The 24,001-nt window shown below is 49.7% G+C and overlaps 1 protein-coding gene across 1 annotated transcript in view; it reads left to right on the top strand.

Annotated features, from left to right (window-relative positions):
* The first annotated feature begins 4,235 nt into the window (after window positions 1-4,235).
* The window catches only part of CFAP46 (cilia and flagella associated protein 46), a 67,214-nt gene continuing 47,448 nt past the window's right edge, over window positions 4,236-24,001 (top strand). The window contains 21 exon segments of the mRNA XM_061555781.1: window positions 4,236-4,595; window positions 5,366-5,495; window positions 6,860-6,929; window positions 9,176-9,294; window positions 9,577-9,708; window positions 10,195-10,259; window positions 10,900-11,064; window positions 11,256-11,379; window positions 11,715-11,809; window positions 13,063-13,839; window positions 15,070-15,169; window positions 16,010-16,096; window positions 17,268-17,494; window positions 18,222-18,456; window positions 19,535-19,636; window positions 19,638-19,650; window positions 20,249-20,357; window positions 21,739-21,860; window positions 22,197-22,420; window positions 22,874-23,034; window positions 23,385-23,597. Coding sequence (XP_061411765.1) covers window positions 6,881-6,929; window positions 9,176-9,294; window positions 9,577-9,708; window positions 10,195-10,259; window positions 10,900-11,064; window positions 11,256-11,379; window positions 11,715-11,809; window positions 13,063-13,839; window positions 15,070-15,169; window positions 16,010-16,096; window positions 17,268-17,494; window positions 18,222-18,456; window positions 19,535-19,636; window positions 19,638-19,650; window positions 20,249-20,357; window positions 21,739-21,860; window positions 22,197-22,420; window positions 22,874-23,034; window positions 23,385-23,597 — 3,119 coding nt within the window. The 5' untranslated portion in view covers window positions 4,236-4,595; window positions 5,366-5,495; window positions 6,860-6,880.

Here is a 24,001-nt window from a genome sequence, read left to right as displayed (position 1 = left end):
GTAATGTGCCGCCCCCAGCGAGGAAAGGTTAGCTTCATCTTTGACGTGGATGGCAATCCTCAGTTCCCGAGCCAGCAGCAGCAACTTCTCAAGCACGATGGAGTCCAGACCCACATCGTCCATTCGAGGATAGGCTGCTTGAGCCAACGCCATCAGTGCACTCTGATAGGCAAGAGGTGTCTCGTCCGCCTCCCTCCTCCGACTGGCGAAACGATGTCTAGTTTCGGATGGAGGTCCATACACTAAGGCCATCCGATCGAGGGCCTCCTGCAAAGTGGAGCGTTGCCTCCGTGGAATAAGGAGGAACGTGGCCAAGGCCACGTCGTCCAAGGCAGAAGGCAGGGCTCGGAGAGCGATGTCAGCAGACCACCCAGCCGTCTCGGCATTTGCCACGAAACGGCGTGAAAAAGCAGCCCAGTCCCCCCCCTTTGCCGTGAAAACCTGAAGCGAAGGCAAGCGCTGTTGTAGCGCTGGGATGTAGTCCCCCCTCGAAGACAGCAGCGTCCCAAGTGCAGTATATGAAGCATCTTCCGGCGGCAGAATATCAGACGGAATCGGCGGGCACCTACCCGAAAACTCTGCTTCTCCCGATGTAAGGCCGCAGATGGCGGATGTGACGCGAGCCACCTCTGCCCCTTGACCTCCTGGGCGGTTGACGTCATGTCCCCCGGAAGCGGTGACCCCCCCGGCGGAAGTGACGTCATCCCCGGCGGCCGCATCCCCGGCGGAAGTGACGTCTCCCCCTCCGGAGGTGACGTCAAAGTTTTGCGCGGGAATGGCGCGTTTCTCGGCGGGAACCCGTCCCATCCTTCGGCCTGGTGCTCCACCCGGCGCTCCCGCTCCCCCCAGCGTGAGCTCGTCGAGGATGGAGGCAGCGGCATGGAGGAGATCGGCCAGCCGGGCATGGGCTGACTGGATCGCCCATCCCGACGTCGGCGGACTCCTGGAGGGCCCCGGAGAACCCGAGCCCGCCCCCGCAGACCCGTCCCCCGGAAATGGCGCTCCCGCCTCCGGCTCAGCGTCTCCCTCGACGTCCTTCTCCTGGCCCCTGGTGAGCGTTTTCTGTCTTGTCTCCATGTCGGCGAGGTTCTTTGGCCGCTTCTAACACCAAATGTAGTATTCTTGAATGAGACCGACACTTCGTAGAGGCCACACGCTTTTATTCCGATAACACTAGTCCTCAGGACTCACTGGGGAGACAGTCCCACACACACAACCTAGGGAGGTACAGCCTCCGGCTCTATTCTCATTTCTCTCCTTCCCTAGCCTCCAGCTACTCTGTTACTCTCGTCCCTAGCCTACAGCTACTCAGCTACTCTCTTCCCTAGCCTACAGCTACTCAGCTACTCTCTTCCCTAGCCTACAGCTACTCAGCCCACTCAGTTCCAGCGGGGCGGCATCCTTGAGGCTTGGGGGTCCAGGATCTCCGGCTCTCCTCCTTCAGCTTCTCCTCCGATCGACCCCTCCGCTCTCCGGGAGCCGTCTTATATATCCCCTCTCTCTGAGGGGCGGGGGTGTCTCGGGCCCTGGCTCTCGCCAGCCCCCTCCCCTCAGAGCCGTTCCAACCACCTCTCGTCCCTGTCAATCCGGGCCGGTCCAGACCGGTACGTACCTCTCCCCTAGCTTGTGTGACCTGTGTGACCTGTGTCAACCTTGGTGTCAACCTTGACCACCACAGATGCACCACCGAACCCACTCGTCCACAGCCGTAGTGGTCGCTTTCCTCATTGTGCCTTGGTCTTGCCCACTCTGCTGTTGCCACCTCATTAAATAGACATCCGTGAAATAGAGCTTCAAAGCTCATCGGATTCCTCCAGCATAAATGAAGATTCTGAAACGTGGACCCTCAGTGGCAGTTTAAGATGTAGGCTTTCACTCCCAAAATTATTCATAAGGGTTTTTGGGACACAATTTTGTACAAAAAAAACTTTATACTGTATATTTATAGACGAAAATAATAGTATGGTATAAGGAATGTCATAATTATAGATTTGAAGCTTTCGTGACTGCAAGGATTTATACTCTTAGGTTTTTTCGGTAAAGTCACGTAGGTAAAAATAAATAATAAAAATAATAGAAATAATAATAGAAATAAAAGAATAAATCACGTTTCGGAGGCAACACAAGTCTCCGTCATCAGGTGGGACCGTCACAGCTAAATTTACTGTATCAAGTGTAGAGTACATCTGAAATAAACCAAATGAAGTCCTATCAAAATCTGGACAATAAAGAAGATCACATGGTAGTCAGAGCAGAAACGTACTCTTAGGTTTTTTCGGTAAAGTTACGTAGGTAAAAATTAAAATTAAAATAAATAAATTAAATCACAGAAAAGCAGAAACGCTCAAGCTGTCCTGGATTACCGGAGTAACACTGAGAGAAGTGAAGACATCAGAATACAATACGGAGTAGGAAGCAAAGTTAGCAAGACTGCGATGTTCTGGCCATTGAGTGGTAGAGTGAAGAGGAACACGTGGACAGCGGGCAGTCAGAAGAAACATGTTTCTGATTGTAAATGAATGCCCATGCAAAAAAGGAAAACACACGGATATCCACGATACAATAATAATTGCCGAAACACCACTGACTGAATCATCCATATGGAGGACTACATTTTTTGTTAGTTTTACAGTGCCCCCTGTTTGTACACGTGCCATCTTCAACCTTGCTTCTCGCTGTACATGAAATGACACCAACGACTGTATGCTAGGAGCCTATTACTGGTAGGAACCTCCTGGTTACACCAGCCCACCGGGGATTATTGTGTCCGTCCGTCCGTCGTGCAGGGAGGGGAGGGGCTGGGTGGGGGGTGGGAGGGGTGGGGCTGGGTGTGGAGGGGCTGGGTGGGGAGGGGCTGGGTGGGGAGGGGCTGGTCACCCCGTGGTGCCCTTATAAAACTCAACGTTTAACCTACTCACGCCGGCTTGTGCCCGCCCTCACAGTCGGGCATATTTGCGGAATACACCACGCCCTGGCCGTTGACCCTGCAGGCCATTGACCGAGCAACCCGACGTTCCTACCAGCTCCCTCCGCAGGACAATGTGTTACATTGCCTTCCGGCCAACCTGTCCCCAGTTATCTCAACGCGTGCCTGCGAGCCAGAGGTCGCAAACGGGTTTTGATTCCTTACCCGTACCCGGCCGCACCAGGGTCGCTAACGGGTACCCGTACCCGGCTACCCGTACCCGGCCGGGTACGGGTATCGGGTACCCCGATTGCGACCTCTGGGATGAAGCCATGTTGCAGGCGCGGGTGGGTTGATTCTAGGAACTTGAATTGTGAGAAGAGACAAGACGTTGGGAAATGAGTGACAATCACGGTGGCTCACCAGTGACTCACGGCCTACCCGTACCCGGCCGCACCAGGGTCGCCCGTTTGCGATCCTGGTGCGGGTAGGGTACGGGTATCGGGTACCCGATTGCGACCCTGGTGCGGGTAGGGTACGGGTATCGGGTACCCGATTGCGACCCTGGTGCGGGTAGGGTACAGGTATCGGGTACCCGATTGCGACCCTGGTGCGGGTAGGGTACGGGTATCGGGTGCCCGATTGCGACCCTGGTGCGGGTAGGGTACGGGTATCGGGTACCCGATTGCGACCCTGGTGCGGGTAGGGTACAGGTATCGGGTACCCGATTGCGACCCTGGTGCGGGTAGGGTACGGGTATCGGGTGCCCGATTGCGACCCTGGTGCGGGTAGGGTACGGGTATCGGGTGCCCGATTGCGACCCTGGTGCGGGTAGGGTACGGGTATCGGGTACCCGATTGCGACCCTGGTGCGGGTAGGGTACGGGTATCGGGTGCCCGATTGCGACCCTGGTGCGGGTAGGGTACGGGTATCGGGTGCCCGATTGCGACCCTGGTGCGGGTAGGGTACGGGTATCGGGTGCCCGATTGCGACCCTGGTGCGGGTAGGGTACGGGTATCGGGTACCCGATTGCGACCCTGGTGCGGGTAGGGTACGGGTATCGGGTACCCGATTGCGACCCTGGTGCGGGTAGGGTACGGGTATCGGGTACCCGATTGCGACCTCTGCTTCGAGCACTTTGATTTGTTTTTTTTGCTTCCCCCAATCTCCGTCTCTTCTCAAATCGCCGGGGGGTGTGGCCCCGCGGGCTTCCCGTCGTGCGCATGCGCGGTCGCCGGGGGGCGTGGCCCCGAGGGCTTCCCGTCGCGCGCCGGGCGCGGCCGCGCATGCGCAGTCGCCGGGGGGCGCGCGACTGCCGTTGCCGTGGCGACGAACGCCGAGCGTGGGAGACAGACACGTGGCGAGAGACACACGGAGAGAGACACGCGGAGAGAGACAGGAGAGACACACACACGAGGGAGATAGACACGTGGCGAGAGACACACGAAGAGAGACACGCGGAGAGAGACACACGGAGAGAGACACGCGGAGAGACACACACACGAGGGAGGTAGACACGTGAAGACAGAAGAGAGACACACGAGGGAGAGACAGGAGAGAGACACACACACACGAGGGAGAGACAAACACACACTGGAGAGGCAGAGGAGAGATACACGGAGAGAGACACACGAGGGAGAGACAGGAGAGAGACACACACGAGGGAGAGAAACACAGGCGAGCGACACAGGTGAGGAAGAAGAAGGAGGAGGAGGGGGGGTCTGCTCCAGGTGTTAAACCGCAGAGCGACACGAGGCAAGTTTTGTTGAATCGCCTCTTGTAAGCGCTCGTTTACAATGTAAGCCTTGAGACTCTGCTGCTGATGATGATGGGTTCGTGATGGTGCACAGGCTCAATTAACAAACGCATTCAACACATTGGTCAATAAAATTTGCCTGGAAAGTCTCCAAAAAATAACATTTTATAGATAACAGGCGACGTTTCGGCCAATAGCCTTTCACAGCACTGGTGCTGTGGTCACGTGACCCCCTCTATAGATGAATTAACACAACACTCGATTGATCGATTACTTAATTCGCACCTTTTTTTCACGGTTCAAAATGTAGTAAGCGCCATTCGGCCAGCAACAATCAGCATGATTAAAATTGCAATAAATCAGAGGCAAAGTGACGTTCTGCTCTGCTCCAATGAACATTGAGGCATTGGGTCGGTGCTCCTCTGCTTACAGTGGCGGAAATTCCACATTTCTATGGCGGGGAATGATAATTGGGTAAACAAAACAACAAATCGATGAGTGAAATTCACAGGAACGGTAACCATGGTATAGTACAGCGGTCGGGAACCTATGGCTCGCGAGCCATATATGGCTCTTTCGGTGACGGCATGTGGCTCCCAGACAATTTTGAGTTGAAAAAAATAAAATAAAAAATCAGTTTGGAACTGATTTTAAAATACTTGTGATATTGCTGAATAATACTGTGTCATTTTTAAAGTAAACAGAAATTAGTTTTGAAGATAAATTTCACGGGTCACGGGGCCTCAACGCCTGCATGAAGCTCAACCACACCACGTATGAACCAGACTACAAGGCCATCAGCAAAACCACGCGGCACCAGAAGTCGCATTAAAAGTAAGACATATTTAATTTATTATACGTTAAAAATACTATATGGCTCTCAATGCAATATATTTAGAAATATTTGGCTTTTATGGCTCTCCCAGTCAAAAAGGTTCCCGACCCCTGGTATAGTAGTAGCGACAGAAGAGTGATCAGGAGGTAACTGAGCACCGCTGAGCAAGTAATTGGAGTTCCGCATTGAGTGCTGCATTATCAATCACCATGACTGCTTTGACGTTGTCTGCTATGTACCCTCACTGCTGTCATAAGACATCGGTAAGGTAAGGTTAAAGGTAAAACAACGAGCCTACCTTTTACCCTTACCCCATGCAAATTACCCGATTACAGGGTAATTACTGGGGTACTACTACACATGAAAAATGTTTATAACAGGTAAATGCTAGGTAGAGCGCTTTATTCATATAGAATACTATCGATGATTCCAATTTTACACGCTTTGTTTGAACTCACTCTGTTGTCGTTGTCTTTATTGTTGTTCTTCTTGTTTCTTTCGGTAAAGTCACGTAGAAGGGAAGTAATAAAATAATAAATATATAAGCTCCTAGTTTGGTAGTGTCTCATTCTTCACCTGAAGACGGCTGCTTGCGTTGTAGCCGAAACGTCGTGAGAATTGTTTTATTATGTTTTATTTTTATTATTTTATTACTTCCCTTCTACGTGACTTTACCGAAAGAAACAAGAAGATGAATCCCTGCAGTCACGAAAGCTTTAAATCGAAATTTATTGTTGTTGTCCGTGTTGTATCCTCAAATCTTATAACTCATTTTTAACCCACTTCCCAATGTGGTATCGACTGCAAACTTGGTATACTTATGTCACTCTGATGACAATACTATATTCTATCATAAAAAATAATATTTTTCAACATTATTTTTTATATGTTATGTTTCGGCTTGGGTCTAATTGTCCACGCTCAACTGACGTTGGCTGTAATTGGCCACGGCCCCCTTGCCTTATGGCAAGCTTCGGGGCCACTTCCTGGAGTCGTGGAGTTTTTCCATTACTAGTACATTTCATAAAAGCGTGTTTAAAAAAAAGTTTTTAAATATTGCTTATTAAATGTAGGCCACGGACTGCGCCACGGAGCTTTTAGCGGTAAACAAGGTACCGTATTTACCGGGTAATGATTCGCGCTACCTTTACCTCTACCGGGTAATTCTTCAGAGCTACCTTTACCCTACCCTTACCCCTTGGCATGTCGACACCTTTACCCTTTTACCCGGTAAAAAGGGTAAATTACCTTGCCGAGGCCTAGTTGTCAAGTGCTGCGAGTTTAGAAATTGGAGGCTCCGTGATAAGTGTACAGCTCGTCACCTGTCAATCACGCTGACAACCCCCCACCTGCGCTTCCACAGCGTTTGGGGCTGCGGACATACATGGAGGCTCGCGTCCGTCAGGCGTTGGAGGCTGCCCGGCGTAACAGAGGCAAGCGAAAGAGAGCAGCCGCAGAAGAGTGCGGTGGGAAAAGGGGCATTTTTATAGATGTGGCTTTTCCCACTGGCACATCTAAACCGCGGCGGGGCCGTGCTCGGCTAGTGTGAAGCATGGGTTGCCTTTCAACTGGGAAATCTGAGCCGTGCCACTGATATCCCGTGTCAGAATCAGCATCTTTATTTAGACTGCAGGAGAAATCCGATTAACTAAGAAGATATTTTTTTACGCAGATGTCCAGTATTGGCAGGTTAGCAAGTTACAACGCAAACTACCAAACGATAGGATTTAAAATTCAAACATAATATAATGAAATTCTCACGACGTTTCGGCCACAACGCAAGCAGCCGTCCTCAGGTGAAGAAACAGAGCTGTCGGAAAGACAGCGTCCTAATGGACACTGCTAAGCTTGGCAGCGTATTTTAAGCTGGGTGGAAGGAGGAGAGAGTCTTGACAAAGGAGTTTACATGTCAACAGAGAAATTTAGCATATTGATGACAAATGCAGATATGGGGTTAGTCACTCCTTGCGGAATGTGTAGGCGGTGGGGGGTCTCAAAGTCATATTATGCTCGTGTATTATGTAGGATTATCAGTAATTTTAATAATAAAAAACTGCAGCAGCCAAACCACCCCATATTAACCTAGTGCATTACGTGGAAAACAAAAAAATAGAGAGAATGTTAAGCAAGTCACTAAATTTCGATTTAAAGCTTTCGTGACTGCAGGGCTTCATCTTCTTGGTTCTTTCGGTAAATTCACGTAGAAGGGAAGCAATAAAATATGTTTTATTTTTTATTATTTTATTACTTCCCTTCTACGTGACTTTACCGAAAGAACCAAGAAGATGAAGTCACTAAATATAAATAGTAAAATACTTAATTTTAAAAGTCCGATTTATCAAGCTTGGCCAAGGCAGCAAAAACAACAAAACAGTCGGAGACCAGACTAAGAGAGCACACAGTTGCTCAACAAAATGTCACATTAACATGTACTTTATGGTGCCAAGACAGACACAGTTGAGAACTCAAGAGACCAGGATAGTCAAGAGTGTCACCAATATGAAAAAAGCGAAATTATATGAAGTACAGCAAATAAGGGGCCGTCCATAAATTCCGTCACGCACCTAGTGGGGGTGGGCTTCAGACATTTGTGACGATGTGTGACGAGGGAGGGGGGGTTTGAGAAATGTTTGTCACATCAAAATATGCAACTTTAAATAAATATAGACAACACGTTCCACTTAATTAAATGTACTTTTTAATAAATGTTTTCTCCTACAACATCAGTGCAGCACCACATTAAATACGCACTACAATGACAATAGTTTAAAGCGATTTGAAGCATGTTTTATTTGGGGGGGGGGGGCAGAGCTTTGTGACGTCATATTTGAGGGGGGGTCTGACTTTTTGTGACGCCGTGTGACAGGGGGGGGGGGGTCAGAAATCGTCTAAAATCGCATGACGTCATTTATGGATGGCCCTAAGCAAATAAATTCAGAGCAAAAAAACAATTGTGCAACATGAGAAATAGAAAATATTGCACGAACATAAATGCATGTTAAATAATATTTTCCCTGTAGCAGAAGTCAGTTCGGGCAGATTATTTTTTTAACCGATCATAGTACAATTACACTGAAATTAGAAGCATTAACTATCGTATTCATATCTAAACTGACAAAGGTATATGTTAATTGCAAGTAAAGTTATAAAGAATCAACAGCTTAGCAATGAAACGTGATTGAGATGGGAGAGTAAGGACATTTTGAAGCGATGGAATTCCACGTGTTTGGGGCATTAACACAGCATGGGTGAGAACCATGTGATACGTCGAATAGTTTGTAACATCAATCATGTGGTGGAATGATTGGATTTAGAAAATTATATGTGGCAGAGGTCGATTTGCATATGTCAGCATAGTCTAGGAATAGACTGTTTACGTGTAGAAGGTGATAAACATAATTTGTTTCTATACAAAGGAAAGCCTCACTGATACATGTGGAGGGACAGATATGGGAAGGAGGCGTAATGTCACCTTATTTATTTCTGTAAAAAATGGAAGAGGAGGTTACTCTGGATGGTATAATATGCATAATGGAGGAGGGCAATTTACTGATACAGGCATTGGAGTGTTAACCACGGGGAAGACATCAAGCCAATGATGATGAGACTGTGCTGTGTTGGCCTCATAGGTGCTTGTTAAAGGCTAAATGGGGTGTTGTGTTTATGTATGTGTGTACAGATTCAAGCACTCTACTGAAAGGCTATGAGATTCTGGTCACTGCCACTACGGAAGGCCAGACAGAGGGAATCTGCCTGGCCCCAGACCTCTTTGTGATATGTGCTGAGCTTGCAATAGAGGTACACACACACACACCCAATATCACACACAACAACAAAGATCCTACATGTAGCCTACTAGCTGTTGTGGCAAGTGCTGTTAGCCTCAAATTAATAACTGGTGCGATGTGCAATATCACCATGAGGGAGACTAAGGCGGCCAGGCGTAACCACCTCATCCCCTCGTGTGCCATGCCGGCCTTCATAGGTGCTCGCTAACAGCACTTACTCCAAAAGTCTGTAGAGGCTATTCGGTGGATTTTTGTCTGCACATCTCTGCCTCTGTATTATGTGTTTGTGTAGAATGAGCTGCTGGGTGTGGGTGAGGAGTGCGTGCGCCGGTTCCTGCAGACAGCGCCGGCCCTCGGCCCCCTGCTCGTGCGCATCGTGCTGTGCCAGGCCCAGCTCAACGGAGTGCTGAGCCCCGACCGGCCTGTGCGTGACACACACCTACACCCCTACAAAGACAACGATCCCCCCTATATAGCCTTCACATACTGTTGGGTCAAGTGCTGTTAGCAAGTACCTATTAAATCCGCACAAGGGGGTGGGAGGCCAGCACCATGCCCGGTCGCCTTTGTCTCCCCAGTGCTGATGTTTACATGCCATATCAGGTACTGGTTAAAGGATCAGTCAACATAGGGGAAGGCCACATGCACACGCATGCTAAAGTATGTGTGCTGTGCTGTGTATATCATGTATGTAATTTGTATGTCTTGTGTGTGCTGTGTAGGCTGTGTGCTGTGTATGTAATGTGTATGTTTGTGTGTATGTTCTGTATGCTGTGTGTGCAATGCTTTTGTATGTTCCAATCTATGCATGTTGTGTGTGCATATGCTGTGTGTATGGTGTGCATGATTTTTTGTGTATGTTGTGCATGTATTCTGTGTGTGATGTATGCTCTTGTCCCCCTATGTGTAGGAGCAGCTGACTGAATCAATGCTCTACTACGTCAAAGCTGCACATTTGGCAAAGCAGGACCCCAGGTGTGGCTCTGAATCCTGTAGCTAACATCTTAAAACATTGTAAGGTGGCAGGGTGGCGCAAGAAGCGCATGGGTTCGATTTCTAACTCAGGCATCTATCTCTATGGAGTTTGTATGTTCTCCCTCTGTTCTGAATGGGGTTTCTCCAGTTTCGTCCCATAGCTAAATAACCCATAATTTAAATAGTTTTGGCCAAACATCACAATGCTGAAAAGTGACTTTGCAAATCACAGCAGCAACATTGCCCCCTACTGCAATACTTGGCAGGACCCTCCGAACAAAAACGCTTGAGACTCATTGCAGCTTTCCTGTGTAAACAAGCGTATTAAAATAAATGTCTGTGTGCTATGTGGACTGGTAGCATAACTACTGCGCTACGAACCTAGCGACTCAAGTTCAATACCCGTTCAACATTACTGCCATCTGAATCAGTCATGGGCTTCCCCTAGGTTGACTCAGCCTTACTTAAGTACCTTGTATGGTGTATAAACATCAGCCCTGGGGAGACAAAAGTGGCTGGATGTAGTCCTAGCCATACCGCTGCCTTGTGTGCCATGCCAGCCTTCATAGGTGTTCGCTAATAGCTTTTGCATCAGCAGCCTGCATAGCCTACGTGGGGCATCTGTGTGTGTGTGTGGCAGACTGGTGCCTATGCTGTACCGCATCAGCGTGCTGTGGTGGCGCTCAGTGCAGCCCTGCTGGGTGTCTGGGCTGCGCGGATACCTCGCTGGTGCTTTGTCCGCCCTCGTACCAGCTCTGGGAGATTGGGAGGACACAGACCCCGTGTGGACAGCAGAGCTCATGATGTGAGCTGCCTAGACACAGCCACACACTCTCACACATAGCACTCAAACACACACACCACTCCAGACACACAGATCACTGCCCACACAGGCATCATTGTCCCATCATACATACAGCACTCCACACATGCACACACTGAGCACACATGCATATGCCCTGAGTCTGGACTTCATATCTCTTCCACGGACTGCAGCTGCCTGGTTGAGTCTCTACTGGATGCAGGGAGAAGTAAGGAGGCTGCGAGTGCCGCTCTCCGTGCAGCCCAGTATACACGCACACGTGCGTCGCACTTCCTTCCACACGTGCTGGCTCTGCAGGTACCACACACACACACACAGTGCATGCCGGGCCAGAACGTGTTTGCGCATCTATGTGTATGCATTGTGGGGAGCAGTGGTACAGTGGCTAGCGCACTGCACTGTGATGATTATCTGAACTGATCCTGGGCCTCCCCTAGGTCGAATCAGCCTCGCATTAGTACCTAGTGCAGTGTGTAAACATCCCCACTAGGGAGAAAAAGGCGGTTGGACAAGGTGCTGGCCACCCACCCCCTCATGTACCATTCCGTCCATAATAGGTGCTTGCTAACAGCACTTACCCCAACAGTCTATTGGGCTATACGGGGTATCTTTGTGTGTGTGTATCTGCGCAGGTGAGACATAGGCTTCTCGACTCGGCTAAGGCTGCGAAGGAAGCCGCCTCCTCTCCACGCCTCAAGGCACTGGTCCAAATGCAGCGCATGAAGGCGTATGTAACTCACCCTGCCATTTCGATTTAAAGCTTTCGTGACTGCAGGGATCCATCTTCTTGGTTCTTTCGGTAAAGTCACGTAGAAGGGAAGTAATAAAATAATAAAAATAAAACATAATAAAACAATTCTCGCGACGTTTCGGCCACAACGCAAGCAGCCGTCCTCAGGTGAAAACCAGGTCTGTCGAGATGACAGCGTCTGAATGAAACAGCACACGTGCTTGGAGCATATATATAAGCTGGGTTGGAAGGGGGGAAAAGAGCGCCTTGACAAAATAATTTGCATATCAAGAGGCATTTAGCATATTTATGGGAAATGCATGAGTAGTACTAATCACATACCTGAATTTCCCATAAATATGCTAAATGCCTCTTGATATGCATATTCTATTGTCAAGGCGCTCCTTTCCCCCCTTCCAACCCAGCTTATATATATGCTCCAAGCACGTGTGCTGTTTCATTCAGACGCTGTCGTCTCGACAGACCTGGTTTTCACCTGAGGACGGCTGCTTGCGTTGTGGCCGAAACGTCGTGAGAATTGTGTTATTATGTTTTATTTTTATTATTTTATTACTTCCCTTCTACGTGACTTTACCGAAAGAACCAAGAAGATCACCCTGCCATCTCAGCCACTCATCCTCCGCACACACCTCTCGGCAGCGTGGACCAGTGCAGACCGGGCCACTTTAGGCCTGCCATGATCCATTCCTCTCTCTCCTCTCCCCCTGAGAGTCTATGGTTTATTATAATGTGGAAATTGCAGTTCGATTAAAAAAAAAAATTGGTGTCTGTCTCGTTATCGCTGCCTCATTTGTATTGTTTCTCATTGTCTTCTGTCTTGTTGGTACAGTTTTTTTCCGCACGCGTAACATGGCCCAGAGGTAGTTCGTTCGTCGCTCGTTGCATAAGTTCACTTTTCGAATCCAACTAGCTGCCCAGGTTAATACTTCGCTTTGCATTAACGATTCGAATATTATGTTTCGTCTTCTTCACGCACGGTGGATGTTAAGATCCTGTGATCTCATTCTGAAACGAGTAGGCCATCGTGAGCTAGTGTCACCATTTAAATGTACTCCGTAAAAAAATGACACTGCAAATTTATAATTGGAATTACACATCGCAATATGGGCCCCTACTGTGTCTATAAAACATAGCACCTTCCTCCGCAATAGCCTTGTGCTATACGAATGCCGCAAATGCCAAATATACTAGGTTATTATGATTATTACATTGACTTGGTTTCCCTCTAGGCAACTGGAATCTGGTGAGAGCCCAGCCGACATCAACGCTCAGCTCAAGCAGATCCTCAAGCTGCTCGCGTCCTGCGACTACGCGCCACCCTCCCATCACTCGGGGCCTGTCGTGCCAACCGCCCTCGCTACACCCTCTCACAATGACAGCCCGCCACAGCCCGACTGCTCCCCGGAGCCAAGCGCCAGCTGTCCCAGCAGCCTCGCGACGACCCTGGGGGACAGCCCCATGCCCACACACAGGGGCATTACCAGTCGCGGCTGCAGTGACGGCGGCGGCGTGGCTGGCAACGATGAGGCTGTGGGTGGGCAGGAGTCACCAGGCACAAAACGGGAGCTTGCGAGGCTAGCCGGGGCACAGCGGTTCGAGTTTAAGGCGGCGGCAGCATCCACCACAGGACCCGTGCTGGCACACACACCCTCGCGCGCCCGCGCAACCAAGCACACAGCCGTGCTCAACTCCGTGCAGCTGCCTGACTTCTCGCCCGCATGGCCCTCCAGCGACAACTGGGGCTCAGGTGTGGAGGAGGAAGAAGGGCAGGAGGAGGAGAAAATTATTCCTGCTGCATGCAGGCCGCCAGGCAGTCGGGCCAGCAGGTCCGGGGAGAATAGAAGTGAAAAAATTGTAGAGCAGTGTGATGAGAAAGTTTCAGACAGACGTGCGAAGGAAGAGGATCAGCGAACAGATGCAGCAGATTCACCACGTGATGCGTCTATGCTCGTGCTGGAAGTACCTGAGAGGATGCCACTCCCTCCAGAGGACCTCTCCTATGACAAGTGAGAATTTCGATTTTGTTGGTCATGTTTTCGGTGTTTGAGAGATGTTTTAGTTCTGCCGATTGACTTCCTGCTCAAGAAATATCACTCCCTGTCTTAGTTCATTCCGTTAAAATTTCTTCTCTGGTCCTCTGCTTTGTGCTGTCGGCTTTAGTTAGAGGCTTACGACTTCTTATAAGATTGTTTTTACACACAGCTGCTGACCACAGGCCCAAAGGCCCACTATGTCAAGTGACCAGCAATAAACAGCAATGTCGAAGTTATAGATTAGAGTGAACACTTTTACAGCAAGGTCATTATATGAGCTTGGGGGAAAAGAGACGATGGGATAGAAAAAGAGCAGAGAGAGAAGTGTTGTGATCTGCTGTGTGGTCAGTGAGTTGGTGGGTGGGTGAATGAGTCGTTAAGTGAGTGGGTGAGTGCGTTGTTGTGACCTGCAGTGTGGTCAGTGAGTTGGTGGGTGGGTGAATGAGTCGTTAAGTGAGTGGGTGAGTGCGTTGTTGTGACCTGCAGTGTGGTCAGTGAGTTGGTGGGTGGGTGAATGAGTCGTTAAGTGAGTGGGTGAGTGCGTTGTTGTGACCTGCAGTGTTGTGGTTGAATGCAGTATGGATGAGACGAAACAGTCGGTCTGTGATCAATTAGTTCTGTCCTGAAATCAATCCAATCGTATTTTGTCGTTGTAAGTTTGTCTTTACCTTTCATTCGATGACCCTGAATGTTACTGTGAGGCAAGTATTCATTGATGCCCCCTCACGAGCCTGCACCCCCTGCAATTGGATGAACGGTAACAATTTGGGGTGTAAAACATTACTTTGTGGAAAGTGGTGGCACAGTATATAGCGCACTATGCTATCAACCTGGTGACTTGGGTTCGATTCCCAGCTCCAGCTGTATGCGTGTGTGTCTGTGTATGTGAGTATATGCGGGGGAGGGGTAGTATATAGTGGTTAACACATTGCGCTACGAACCCGGTGACTCCAGTTCGATTCGCTTCTTATGACCAACATCAGTGATGAATATCTGAATGAGATCCTGGGCCTCCCCTAGGTTAACTCGGTCTTAAACCAGTGCGTGGTGTGTTAGGATCACCACTTTAGAGACAAAGGCGGCTCTGCGTGGTGCTGCCCATCCACCCCCTCGTGTGCCCGTGAACAGCACTTGCCCCAACTGTATGTTAAAAACTATATAGGTATGTGAGATCTTTGTTTGATTGTCTGTGTTTGTGTGCAGGCTGTCATTGCTGCTGGAGCTGGCCCAGCTCTGCCTGGATCAACAGCAGCTGCCTCTGGCTTCCCAGTGCCTAATGGCTATTGAGGCGTGCAGGCCAGCCGTAAGCTCAGGCTGCACAGCACTCACTACACACACGACAGAGACCACACAACATACCACTCACTCATACCGCACACATAGCCACCACACCACACACACACTACGCACAACACACACTATGCATTCTAGATTTGAAGCTTTCGTGACTGCAATGATTCATATTCTTAGGTTTTTTCGGAAAAGTCACGTAGGTAAAAACATAAAAAAGTAAAATAAAATAAAAATCACGACGTTTCGGAGGCAACACAAGCTTCCGTCTTCAGGTGGTACCGTCACAGCCACGACAGCTGTATCAAGTAAATGAGAGATTGCAGGAGCTACCACTCCGTTTATATAAACGAGAGATTGCAGGAGCTAGCGGTAGCGAACACGCTACCGCTAGGCCCCACGTCACCCGCCATGTATAGCATGGTAAACATCACATATTTGTGGTATTGTGTATGCTGCGTCGTGCTTGTATTAACTATGTGTGCCTTGTGTGTGTAAGGCACTTTGGGGTGTGGTAGTGTAGTGGTTAGCGCGCTGCGCTACAAACCCGGCCCCCTGAGTTCAATTCTCGCTCACGGCCAACACCAGTGACGATTATCTGAACTGATTCTGGGCCTCCCCTAGGTCGACTCAGCCTCAAATTAGTATCCTGTGCAGTATGGAAACATCGCCACTAGGGAGACAAAGGCGGTTGGGCGTGGTGCTGGCCACCCACCCCCTCATGTACCATTCCGGCCATAATAGGTGCTCTCTAACAGCACTTGCCCCAACAGTCTGTTCAAGGATTTACGGGGAATATTTGGAAATGTGGTGTCGTGCCTGTGTTAACTATTTGTATCTTGTGTGTGTGTAGGGTACTGTGCTACTGCGTGTGGAGTGTGTGCGAGCACAGCTCTCCGTGTCCATGCTGGGAGATGACCTGAGCCACCGTTCAGTGCAGGTGCCTCCTCTCGCTTGCACACAATGTGGGCCATCACACTCCACCATTCCAGCTTAGCCTGGACCGCAGGCAACGTCTACATATATATAATAGTTTTAATGATAATTTACAGCCCTTTGTCAACCCACTGCTAGATGAAGGCCTCCCCACGCCATGTGGGCTAGATACAACTTGCTGTTAATCTTAGCTGTGGTCAGGAATCAAACTCAGGAAGACGGTCATGCTCATGGTGCAGTGCACTAACCACTGTGAAACCGTTGAATGTACTGCACTGATGAGCTCTAATGAGGATGAAATCGATTTACAGATGTGCCTTTGTTTCACTGCTGCCTGTCAGAATTGTTATGTGTTTTCACCTCTTCTAGTTAACTGCATATTCAGTTATGTTGAGATGGTGGTCTGGATAAGGCTGAGATCTTTTCTAACTGCAATGCAGTTGTGTGTTGCTGAACCTAAATTTACTCCCTGTCACTGTTAAAGTCATAGCTTACACTGCCTTTGTTTCTGCATGGTGATGATGACGATGCTCGGCAGCTGTCCCTGTGGGCACAAAGGTGGGGGGGGGGGGGGTTTCTCTGTGTAATTCCAATTGAGTAATTTTGTGGGTTTGAACAAAAATGGCAACAAATAAAGGAAGCCATGAAACTGATAGGAACAGGTGGAAACATCTCATTCGGCTCCATCATCTCTTTAAGAAGATAGAAGGAAACTAAGGAAGAAGAGAGAAGTGTGCAGATAATTTTTCGATTTTGGCAACATTAACATTGGCACAGGCACACAAACGGCCTACCCGTTTGAAATAACATCAGGGGATCTTTAACGTCCCATGTAAAGCGGGTGGCGCGTATTATTTCATGGTTAATACACCCCTAGGAACGGACTAGGGTGGGCACCGGGCTCGAGTCAAGACCATCTGCATCAAGTGGCGAACGAACGTGCCACCACTGAGCCATCTAACTGCCCTTTCTCGTTTGAAGTGGACTGCCACCCTCAAAGGAATGGCGCTGCCTCCGTGGTCGCCCCGGTTATACGTGGATCAAACAAATTACTCGAGACGCCGGTGTAGGGCAACAAGAACAGTTAATCCGAATGCTGTCGCAAGAGGTCAGACGTTTGGCACAACGGTCCTTCACTGACTATGCGTGATGAATGAATCTCTCTCTCCCTGCAGGTGCGCTTGGCGGCCGTGCAGCGCCTGCAAGCCGTGCTGCAGAGTGGCGTGGAGGGGCGCTGTGCCCCGGGGGCTGCCGCATCCTCCTCCGATGCTGCCCGGGTGACGCAGGAGCTGAGCGCAGCGCTTTGGAACCTCTCTGTGCCGCTGCTTGGCCTCCCCAGCATGCCCTCTCGTGTGTGCGGGGCCCTTGTAATTGCCGCGCGGCGCCTGCAGGAGGCCCAGAGGTGCGGAGCCGAGCACACTGTGCGCTTGTCATGTGAATGCATGTAGGTGCTTATGTATGTATATTTAACTTATTTCGCACCATATGTAGCCAATCGTGCTAATCGGAGGTGCACTTACGTGGGGAGGGGTGGTGCAGTGGTTAGCGGACTGCACCTACAAACCCAACGACCCGAGTTCAATTGCAATTCTGGCAATGCTAGTGCGAGCCAACACTGGTGACCAACATCCGAACTGGCCCTCGTTTTCCCTGAAGTTAACTCAGCCTCAAATTATTACCTGATGTGGTGTGGACACATCACTACTGGGAAGACAAAGGCAGTTGGGCATGTTCCTGGCCACCAACCCCCTTGTGTACCATGACAGCCTTCATAGGTACTCGCTAATAGCATTTGCCCCAAAAGTCTGTTAAGGTTATGCGGGGAATATTTTGTCTTTGCAAATGGGGAGTGGTGGCAGAGTGGTTAACACATTGGGCTACGAACCATCGCCACCCGAGTTCAATTCCCGCTCACGGCCAACATTCGATGATGAATATCTGAACCGGTCCTGGGCCTCCCCTCTGCCAGCTCAGCCTTAAATGACTACCTGGTGAGACAAAGAGGGCCGGGCATAGTGCAATCCACACCATCCCGTCGTGTGCTTTGTTGGCCTTCATATAGGTGCTCACGAACAGCACTTGACCAACAGCCTGTTAAAGTCTATGTGGGGGATCTTTGTCTTTGTCAGCCCCCTGCACGACCTGCGCTGGCAGCTACACTGGGCGCTGGCAGAGATGGAGCAGGACCAAGTAGTGCGTGGCTCTGGCTCCGCAGAGCGCCACCTGCTGGAGGCGGAACGTCTGGCTCCGAGCGCCGGCCACAGAGACCGTGCCCGTGCCGCCCTGCAGCGCCATCGCCACCGCTGTGCGGCAAACTCCCTCCCATCTTCCTCCATCGAGGAGGCAGCCACTATAATCTACCAGGTGTGCGTGGGAGGGTGATAGAGGGAGTTAGTGTGAGAGATAGTGTGTGTAAGAGTGAGTGGGCCTCACATAATCTATTGCAACTTACAGCAATGCACATTGTACAACAGCAAACATGCACAGCACACAACACACAAAGCAAACACGTGGCATACAAGTCAAAAGTCAAACTGGTTTCCGGCTCAAATGAGTACTGAGCTAGTGCTCATCTCCTGCTTACAGCCAGTGGCAGAAAGTCCACATTGTTATGGCAGGATCGAGTATATCCATAGGACTACCACCGTTGGCTTCCCCAACAATATTGTACTTATTTTATCAACCCCAGAGGGATGCCTGTGCAAAATATATCCATAAATTGCACATCCCCCCCCCCCCACCCCCAAAAAAATATATACAAAAGTCTACTTTTATACTTTTTGCATGGTGTACAGTCTGGAAACACCCACATGCCAAATTTCCCTTTTATATATATAGGTTTATAAATTACAGCTCTTTACTAATCCACTTCTAAATAAAAGCCTCCCCACGACATGCTATCATGGGGGTTTGTTGACCATGAATCTTTCAAATCTTTTTTAGGAGGGTCCCGCCAAGTTTTTTTTTTAAGTTAGGGGATGATTTTTGCTACGTGTATTTCAATTTGGATTTGGTGATTTTTGAATTTGTCAAATTTGGACCATAACACCGGCACACAATACCCTCCTCATGGGATCTCTGAAGTCCACAGTGAAGCAGACGGTGGTGTAGTATGTTGCGGTTAATACACCCGCACTAATAACCAGGACGGCATGCCAAATTCGAACCACAAATCCTCTGAAAAAGGCGGCGAATGCATTTTTACAATTGGGCCATGCTACCACCAGTGTTCCATATTTTTTACTCATTGCTTTGGATCTGCTTTTTGTGTTTATTTTTTGTCCTTTCCACGCACCTTTGACTACGTACTGTGCGAAAGACGTTCAACATACATGTATACATATAACAAGAATGATCAAAAGTCACTGGGCCACAAAGGATGGGAAGATGAGAGCAAATGTGAGGGTATGGGCGGCGGTGCTATGTTGTGTGTGACGTGCAGATGGCGGGGATTACTGTCCTGCCTAGCGGCGCTCGTGCTCTGCTCATCAAGGCAGGGAGAGCTCTGGCTCCTGACACTTTCATGCAAGTGCTGGAGGCCGAGGAATCCTCACAGAGGTACGTGTGTGTATGTGTGTGAGCGTGTGTGTGTGTGGGGAGCGGTAGTGTACCCAGTGACCCGGGTTCGATTCCTGCTCACGGCCAACACCAGTGACGATTATCTGAACTGGTCCTGGGCCTTCCCTAGATCGACTCAGCCTCAATTGAGTACCTGGCGCTGGTGTGTAAACATCGCCACTGGGGGGACAAAGATGGTCGGGCGTGGTGCTGGCCACCCACCCACTCCTGTACCGTTCTGGCCTTCATAGGTGCTCGCTAACAGCACTTTCCCCAACAGGCTATTGAAGGCTATACGGGGCGTCTTTGTCTTTGTGTGGGTGGAGTGGCAGTGTAGTGGTTAATGCGCTTTGCTATGAAACCACCGACGCGGTGACGAATATTTGAACTGGTCCTGGGCCTCTTCCGAGGTCGACTTAGCCTTAAATGAGTACAGTACCTGGTGTGCGTAAATATCAGCATTGAGAAGACAGAGGCGGTCATGCATGGTGCTGGTTACACCACCCTCTCGTGCTGGCCTTTACAGGTGTTCATTAACAACACTTGCCCCAACAGTCTGTTAAAGGCTATATGGGGGATCTTTGTCCTTGTGTTGCAGCGGAGTGCAGTGATGGACCGTTGGCTGAGCAGGCACGCCTGCATGCTCAGGCATCTATCAGGGCAGCGAGTCACTTGCTCACCATCGGCCCCGATCGTGAGAGGGACCGGTGAGAGGACACAAAGACACAGAGACACGGAGACATGAATGCGGGGGGGGGGGGGGGGCAGGGTTAGCTGGGCACTAACTAAGCAGCTCGAAAATTAGAGCAGGATGAAGGAGAATAGGGTAAGCAACTAGGCTTTTGGCAAAAGAACATGGCAGGTAAGTGTCGTAGCTACAACGGGGCAGGACAGGGGAGGGCCAGTTCCTGACACAGGCATTGGAATGGTGTCCACAAGTCTAGCAACCAAGGTAAAAGAGAAGACCTTCAGCCGGACGGTGGGATACTGTCAGGGCAGATCTTTGGAGGTTACTTAAAATCCTGCTGAGCTTTCGAGGACGTAGGGGATCGAACGCATTCCGTTGGAGTTCATCAAAGGGAGGAGAGGCATGTGACAAACAATGGTGGACTTCCCCCGCAGCCATACATTAACGGCGGTGCGTGCAGCCCGAAGCACCCAGAGACCTGAGTTCAAATCCCGGCAATGGCTGTCATCAGCAGCGAGTGATGTCTGAACCGATCACGGGCCCCCAATTTGGCAACCCTTCAGTGACCAGTCTGGTGATGTATGGTCAATCAATTCTCACGACCCATAGAGTGTGGTGAGGGGGAAAGGGGCTTCATCCAGTAGTGGACTGACAGAAGCCTGTTCATCCGATTAGTGTCCCGCACCTGCGATTAGCATGGTTGGCTACATATTATGACATCTGTTTATACAGGAAGCCTTGCTGAGCCTTGTGACTTTTTCAGGAGGGTCCTGCCAAGTAAAATTTTCTATTTTGGCAAATTTGGACCATGACACCAGTACACAATGGCCTACTCTTGACATCATGGGATCTTGAACGTCCTCTATCAAGCAAACGGCACGTATTTTTAAATCCTTTATATTAAGTTCACTTGCTTGCTTGCGCGCTTGACGACCGTGCAAATCTTTCGGTCATTTTTTAACCCACTTCCCGTGATCCAATCGAGCTGACATTTTGCACACAGACTCGTTGTGCGTGACAATTAATTTTCGTGAAATTTTTTTTCCAAATTTTTACACTTTTTAGGAATTTTTTTAAATATTTAATTACCAATTGCTTAATGGTGGCAGGCAATCATCTGACCCATAGGTGGCAGCCATCTCAAGCCAGAGGACGAGAGGACTCTAGCATATAAAGGATTTATAGTGAAAAACTTTGTTTTTATGGGTTAATTTTTTACGGTTAATGCACCCCCAGTATTATCCAGGGCAGCTGCTGGATTCGAACCGCCCTTCATAGGTGCTCCCTCACAGCACTTGCTCCAAAAGTCTGCTAAGGCTATACGGTGGATCTTTGTATTTTTACGATGCTATCCACGTGTAAGTCTGTGCGTGTGTCTCTGTGCGTGTCCCTGCATCTAGTGTTCACCTGTGGGCAGAGCTGGCCGCGCTGTGTGTGCGTCACAACGTGTGGGACGTGAGCCGCGTCGCCACACGCTTCTGCCTCCTCTATGACGACGGGCGGTGGCGTGCCCAGCTGCCTGGTGACTCATTCATTCATTCACTCATTTATTCCCTTAGTCAATTTCACTCACTCATTAATTCACTAATTCAGTTATTGCATCTCTCATGTATTCATTTACTTTTTCGTTCAGTCACTCATTCACTTGTCCATGCGCTCCCTAATCATTCACTCATTTACTTACTCATTCAGCCATTCATTCACTCCTTTAGTCACTCTTCACTCGCTCATGTGTTTGTTCTCTCATTGGATGCATCTGTGCATGTGTGGTTTGTGTTTATGCTTGTGTGTACGTGTGTGGTTTGTGTATACACGTGTGTGTGCATGCATTTGTATTTGTGTGCGCACTCATGCACAGAGAAAGAAAGCAATGGACCCCAATCAAAGCCACAACCACAGTCCAAGCAGCAGCAAGCACCACAATCACAGCAGCAGGAGCAACAGCTCCGCTTAGACCCTCAGCCCCAGCAGCAACAGCGGGTGGCGGAGGTGGCGTCGGGGCAGCAGCAGTCTGTGCTATCCGCTCAGTCCGATCGCGAGGTGCTCACCTCACTAGCCAACATCAACTTCATGTGTGCAGAGGTGAGGCTCAGACACAAACATTCAGGTCATAAGGTGCTCCTTTGTGGATATGTGTGCACATGTGTGTGTGCCTGCGTACGTGTGGCATGGTGGTAACACTTGTGCCCTACAGCAGGAAGGCCGTGGGTTCGATTCCTATCTTTGGCATCTTTTTGTATGGAGTTTCTATGGTCTCCCCTTGCTCCTCGGAGTTCTCTAGTTTCCTCCCATCGCTAAAAACACGACACAGTGTAACTGGTATTGGTCAAACATCCTAATGCTGCAAAATGACTTGCAAATTACTCAATAGGAACCACACATAATAGCAATATTGCCCCCCTTCTGTAACATTTGGTAGGACCCTCTATAAAAAAAAGCCTTGAGACTCAGTGAGTTTTGCCTGGGTAAACAAGCATATTAATAAAAGAGTGTCAATGCAGGGATAAAGGTGCACATGGCCCTGTGTCTCCCCAGGCCACGGCTGAGTTACTGAGGAGAGAAGGAGTGGGGTTGTATGAGGTTCCTCCTCTACCTGCCCAGTACGTGGTCCCTGGGCCCCCTCCAGGGCACGAGGGCCTCCCACCAGACCAGCAGAGCTCCCCACCAGACCAACTGACCGACTGGAAGACATACACGTAAGTGCCACAATTGCCAACCATACCGTTGTTCATAATAATATTTGCATTCATATGGCGCTTGCTTTAATGCCGTAGCAACTCAAAGTACCTTACGTGACATCGCATGTCAAGCAACCGGGAAACATCGAGTCACAGGGAGACAGAGAGATACTGAGGGACAGAGAGAGACACATGCAAACAAGAGAGATACCGAAGGACAGAGAGACACGGGGAGACAGATAGAGAATGGGAAACAGCGATATGGAGGGACAGAGACACGGAGAGACAGAGAGACACAGAAAATGAGTGAGACACGGAGAGACAGGAGATGAATTAATAAATGAATGTTGTGTGCCTTGGCTGCCCAGCGACTGGCTGCATGAGCTGTCAGAGCGCGTGATTGGCCGCCTGCTGCGGGGGGCGGAGTTGGGCGCAGAGCTGGGCGACGTTGCTGTGGTGATGGGAGCAGTTGTGCGGCTCTGGAACCACGTGGCTCCGCTGGTGGCGTCCGGGAGAGAGGGCGATGTGCTGGACCAGCTCACCACCGGCCTGAACGTGCTCAGGGAGACGCACACACACAGGTGCAGGCAGCACAAAGACACACACATATATGCAAAGACAACAATTCCCACTGTAGCCTTAACAAACTGTTGGGGCAAGTGCTGTAAGTGAGGGCAGATGAAGGCCAGCACGGCAAACGAGGTGGTGGGTGGCCGACACCACGCTCGGACACCTTCGTCTTTCCACTGATGGACAATTCACGAGATACTCATACAAGACTGTGTTGACCTAGAGGAGGCCCAGGACCGGTTCATATATTTGCCACTAATGTTGGCTGTGAACGAGAATCAAACTCAGGTTGCCAGGTTTGTAGCAAAGTGCGCTAACTGCAACGCTATCCCTCTCCACACACAGATACACATAGATAAAGACAAAGATACACAGATCCACATACAGAGATACACAGGTGCAGGCAACATCGCTA

Source organism: Lethenteron reissneri, chromosome 21, assembly GCF_015708825.2.
Source record: "Lethenteron reissneri isolate LAM-NWPU_2019-01 chromosome 21, ASM1570882v1, whole genome shotgun sequence".
Lineage (NCBI taxonomy): Eukaryota > Metazoa > Chordata > Hyperoartia > Petromyzontiformes > Petromyzontidae > Lethenteron > Lethenteron reissneri.
This window is presented reverse-complemented; position numbering and strand designations above follow the sequence as displayed.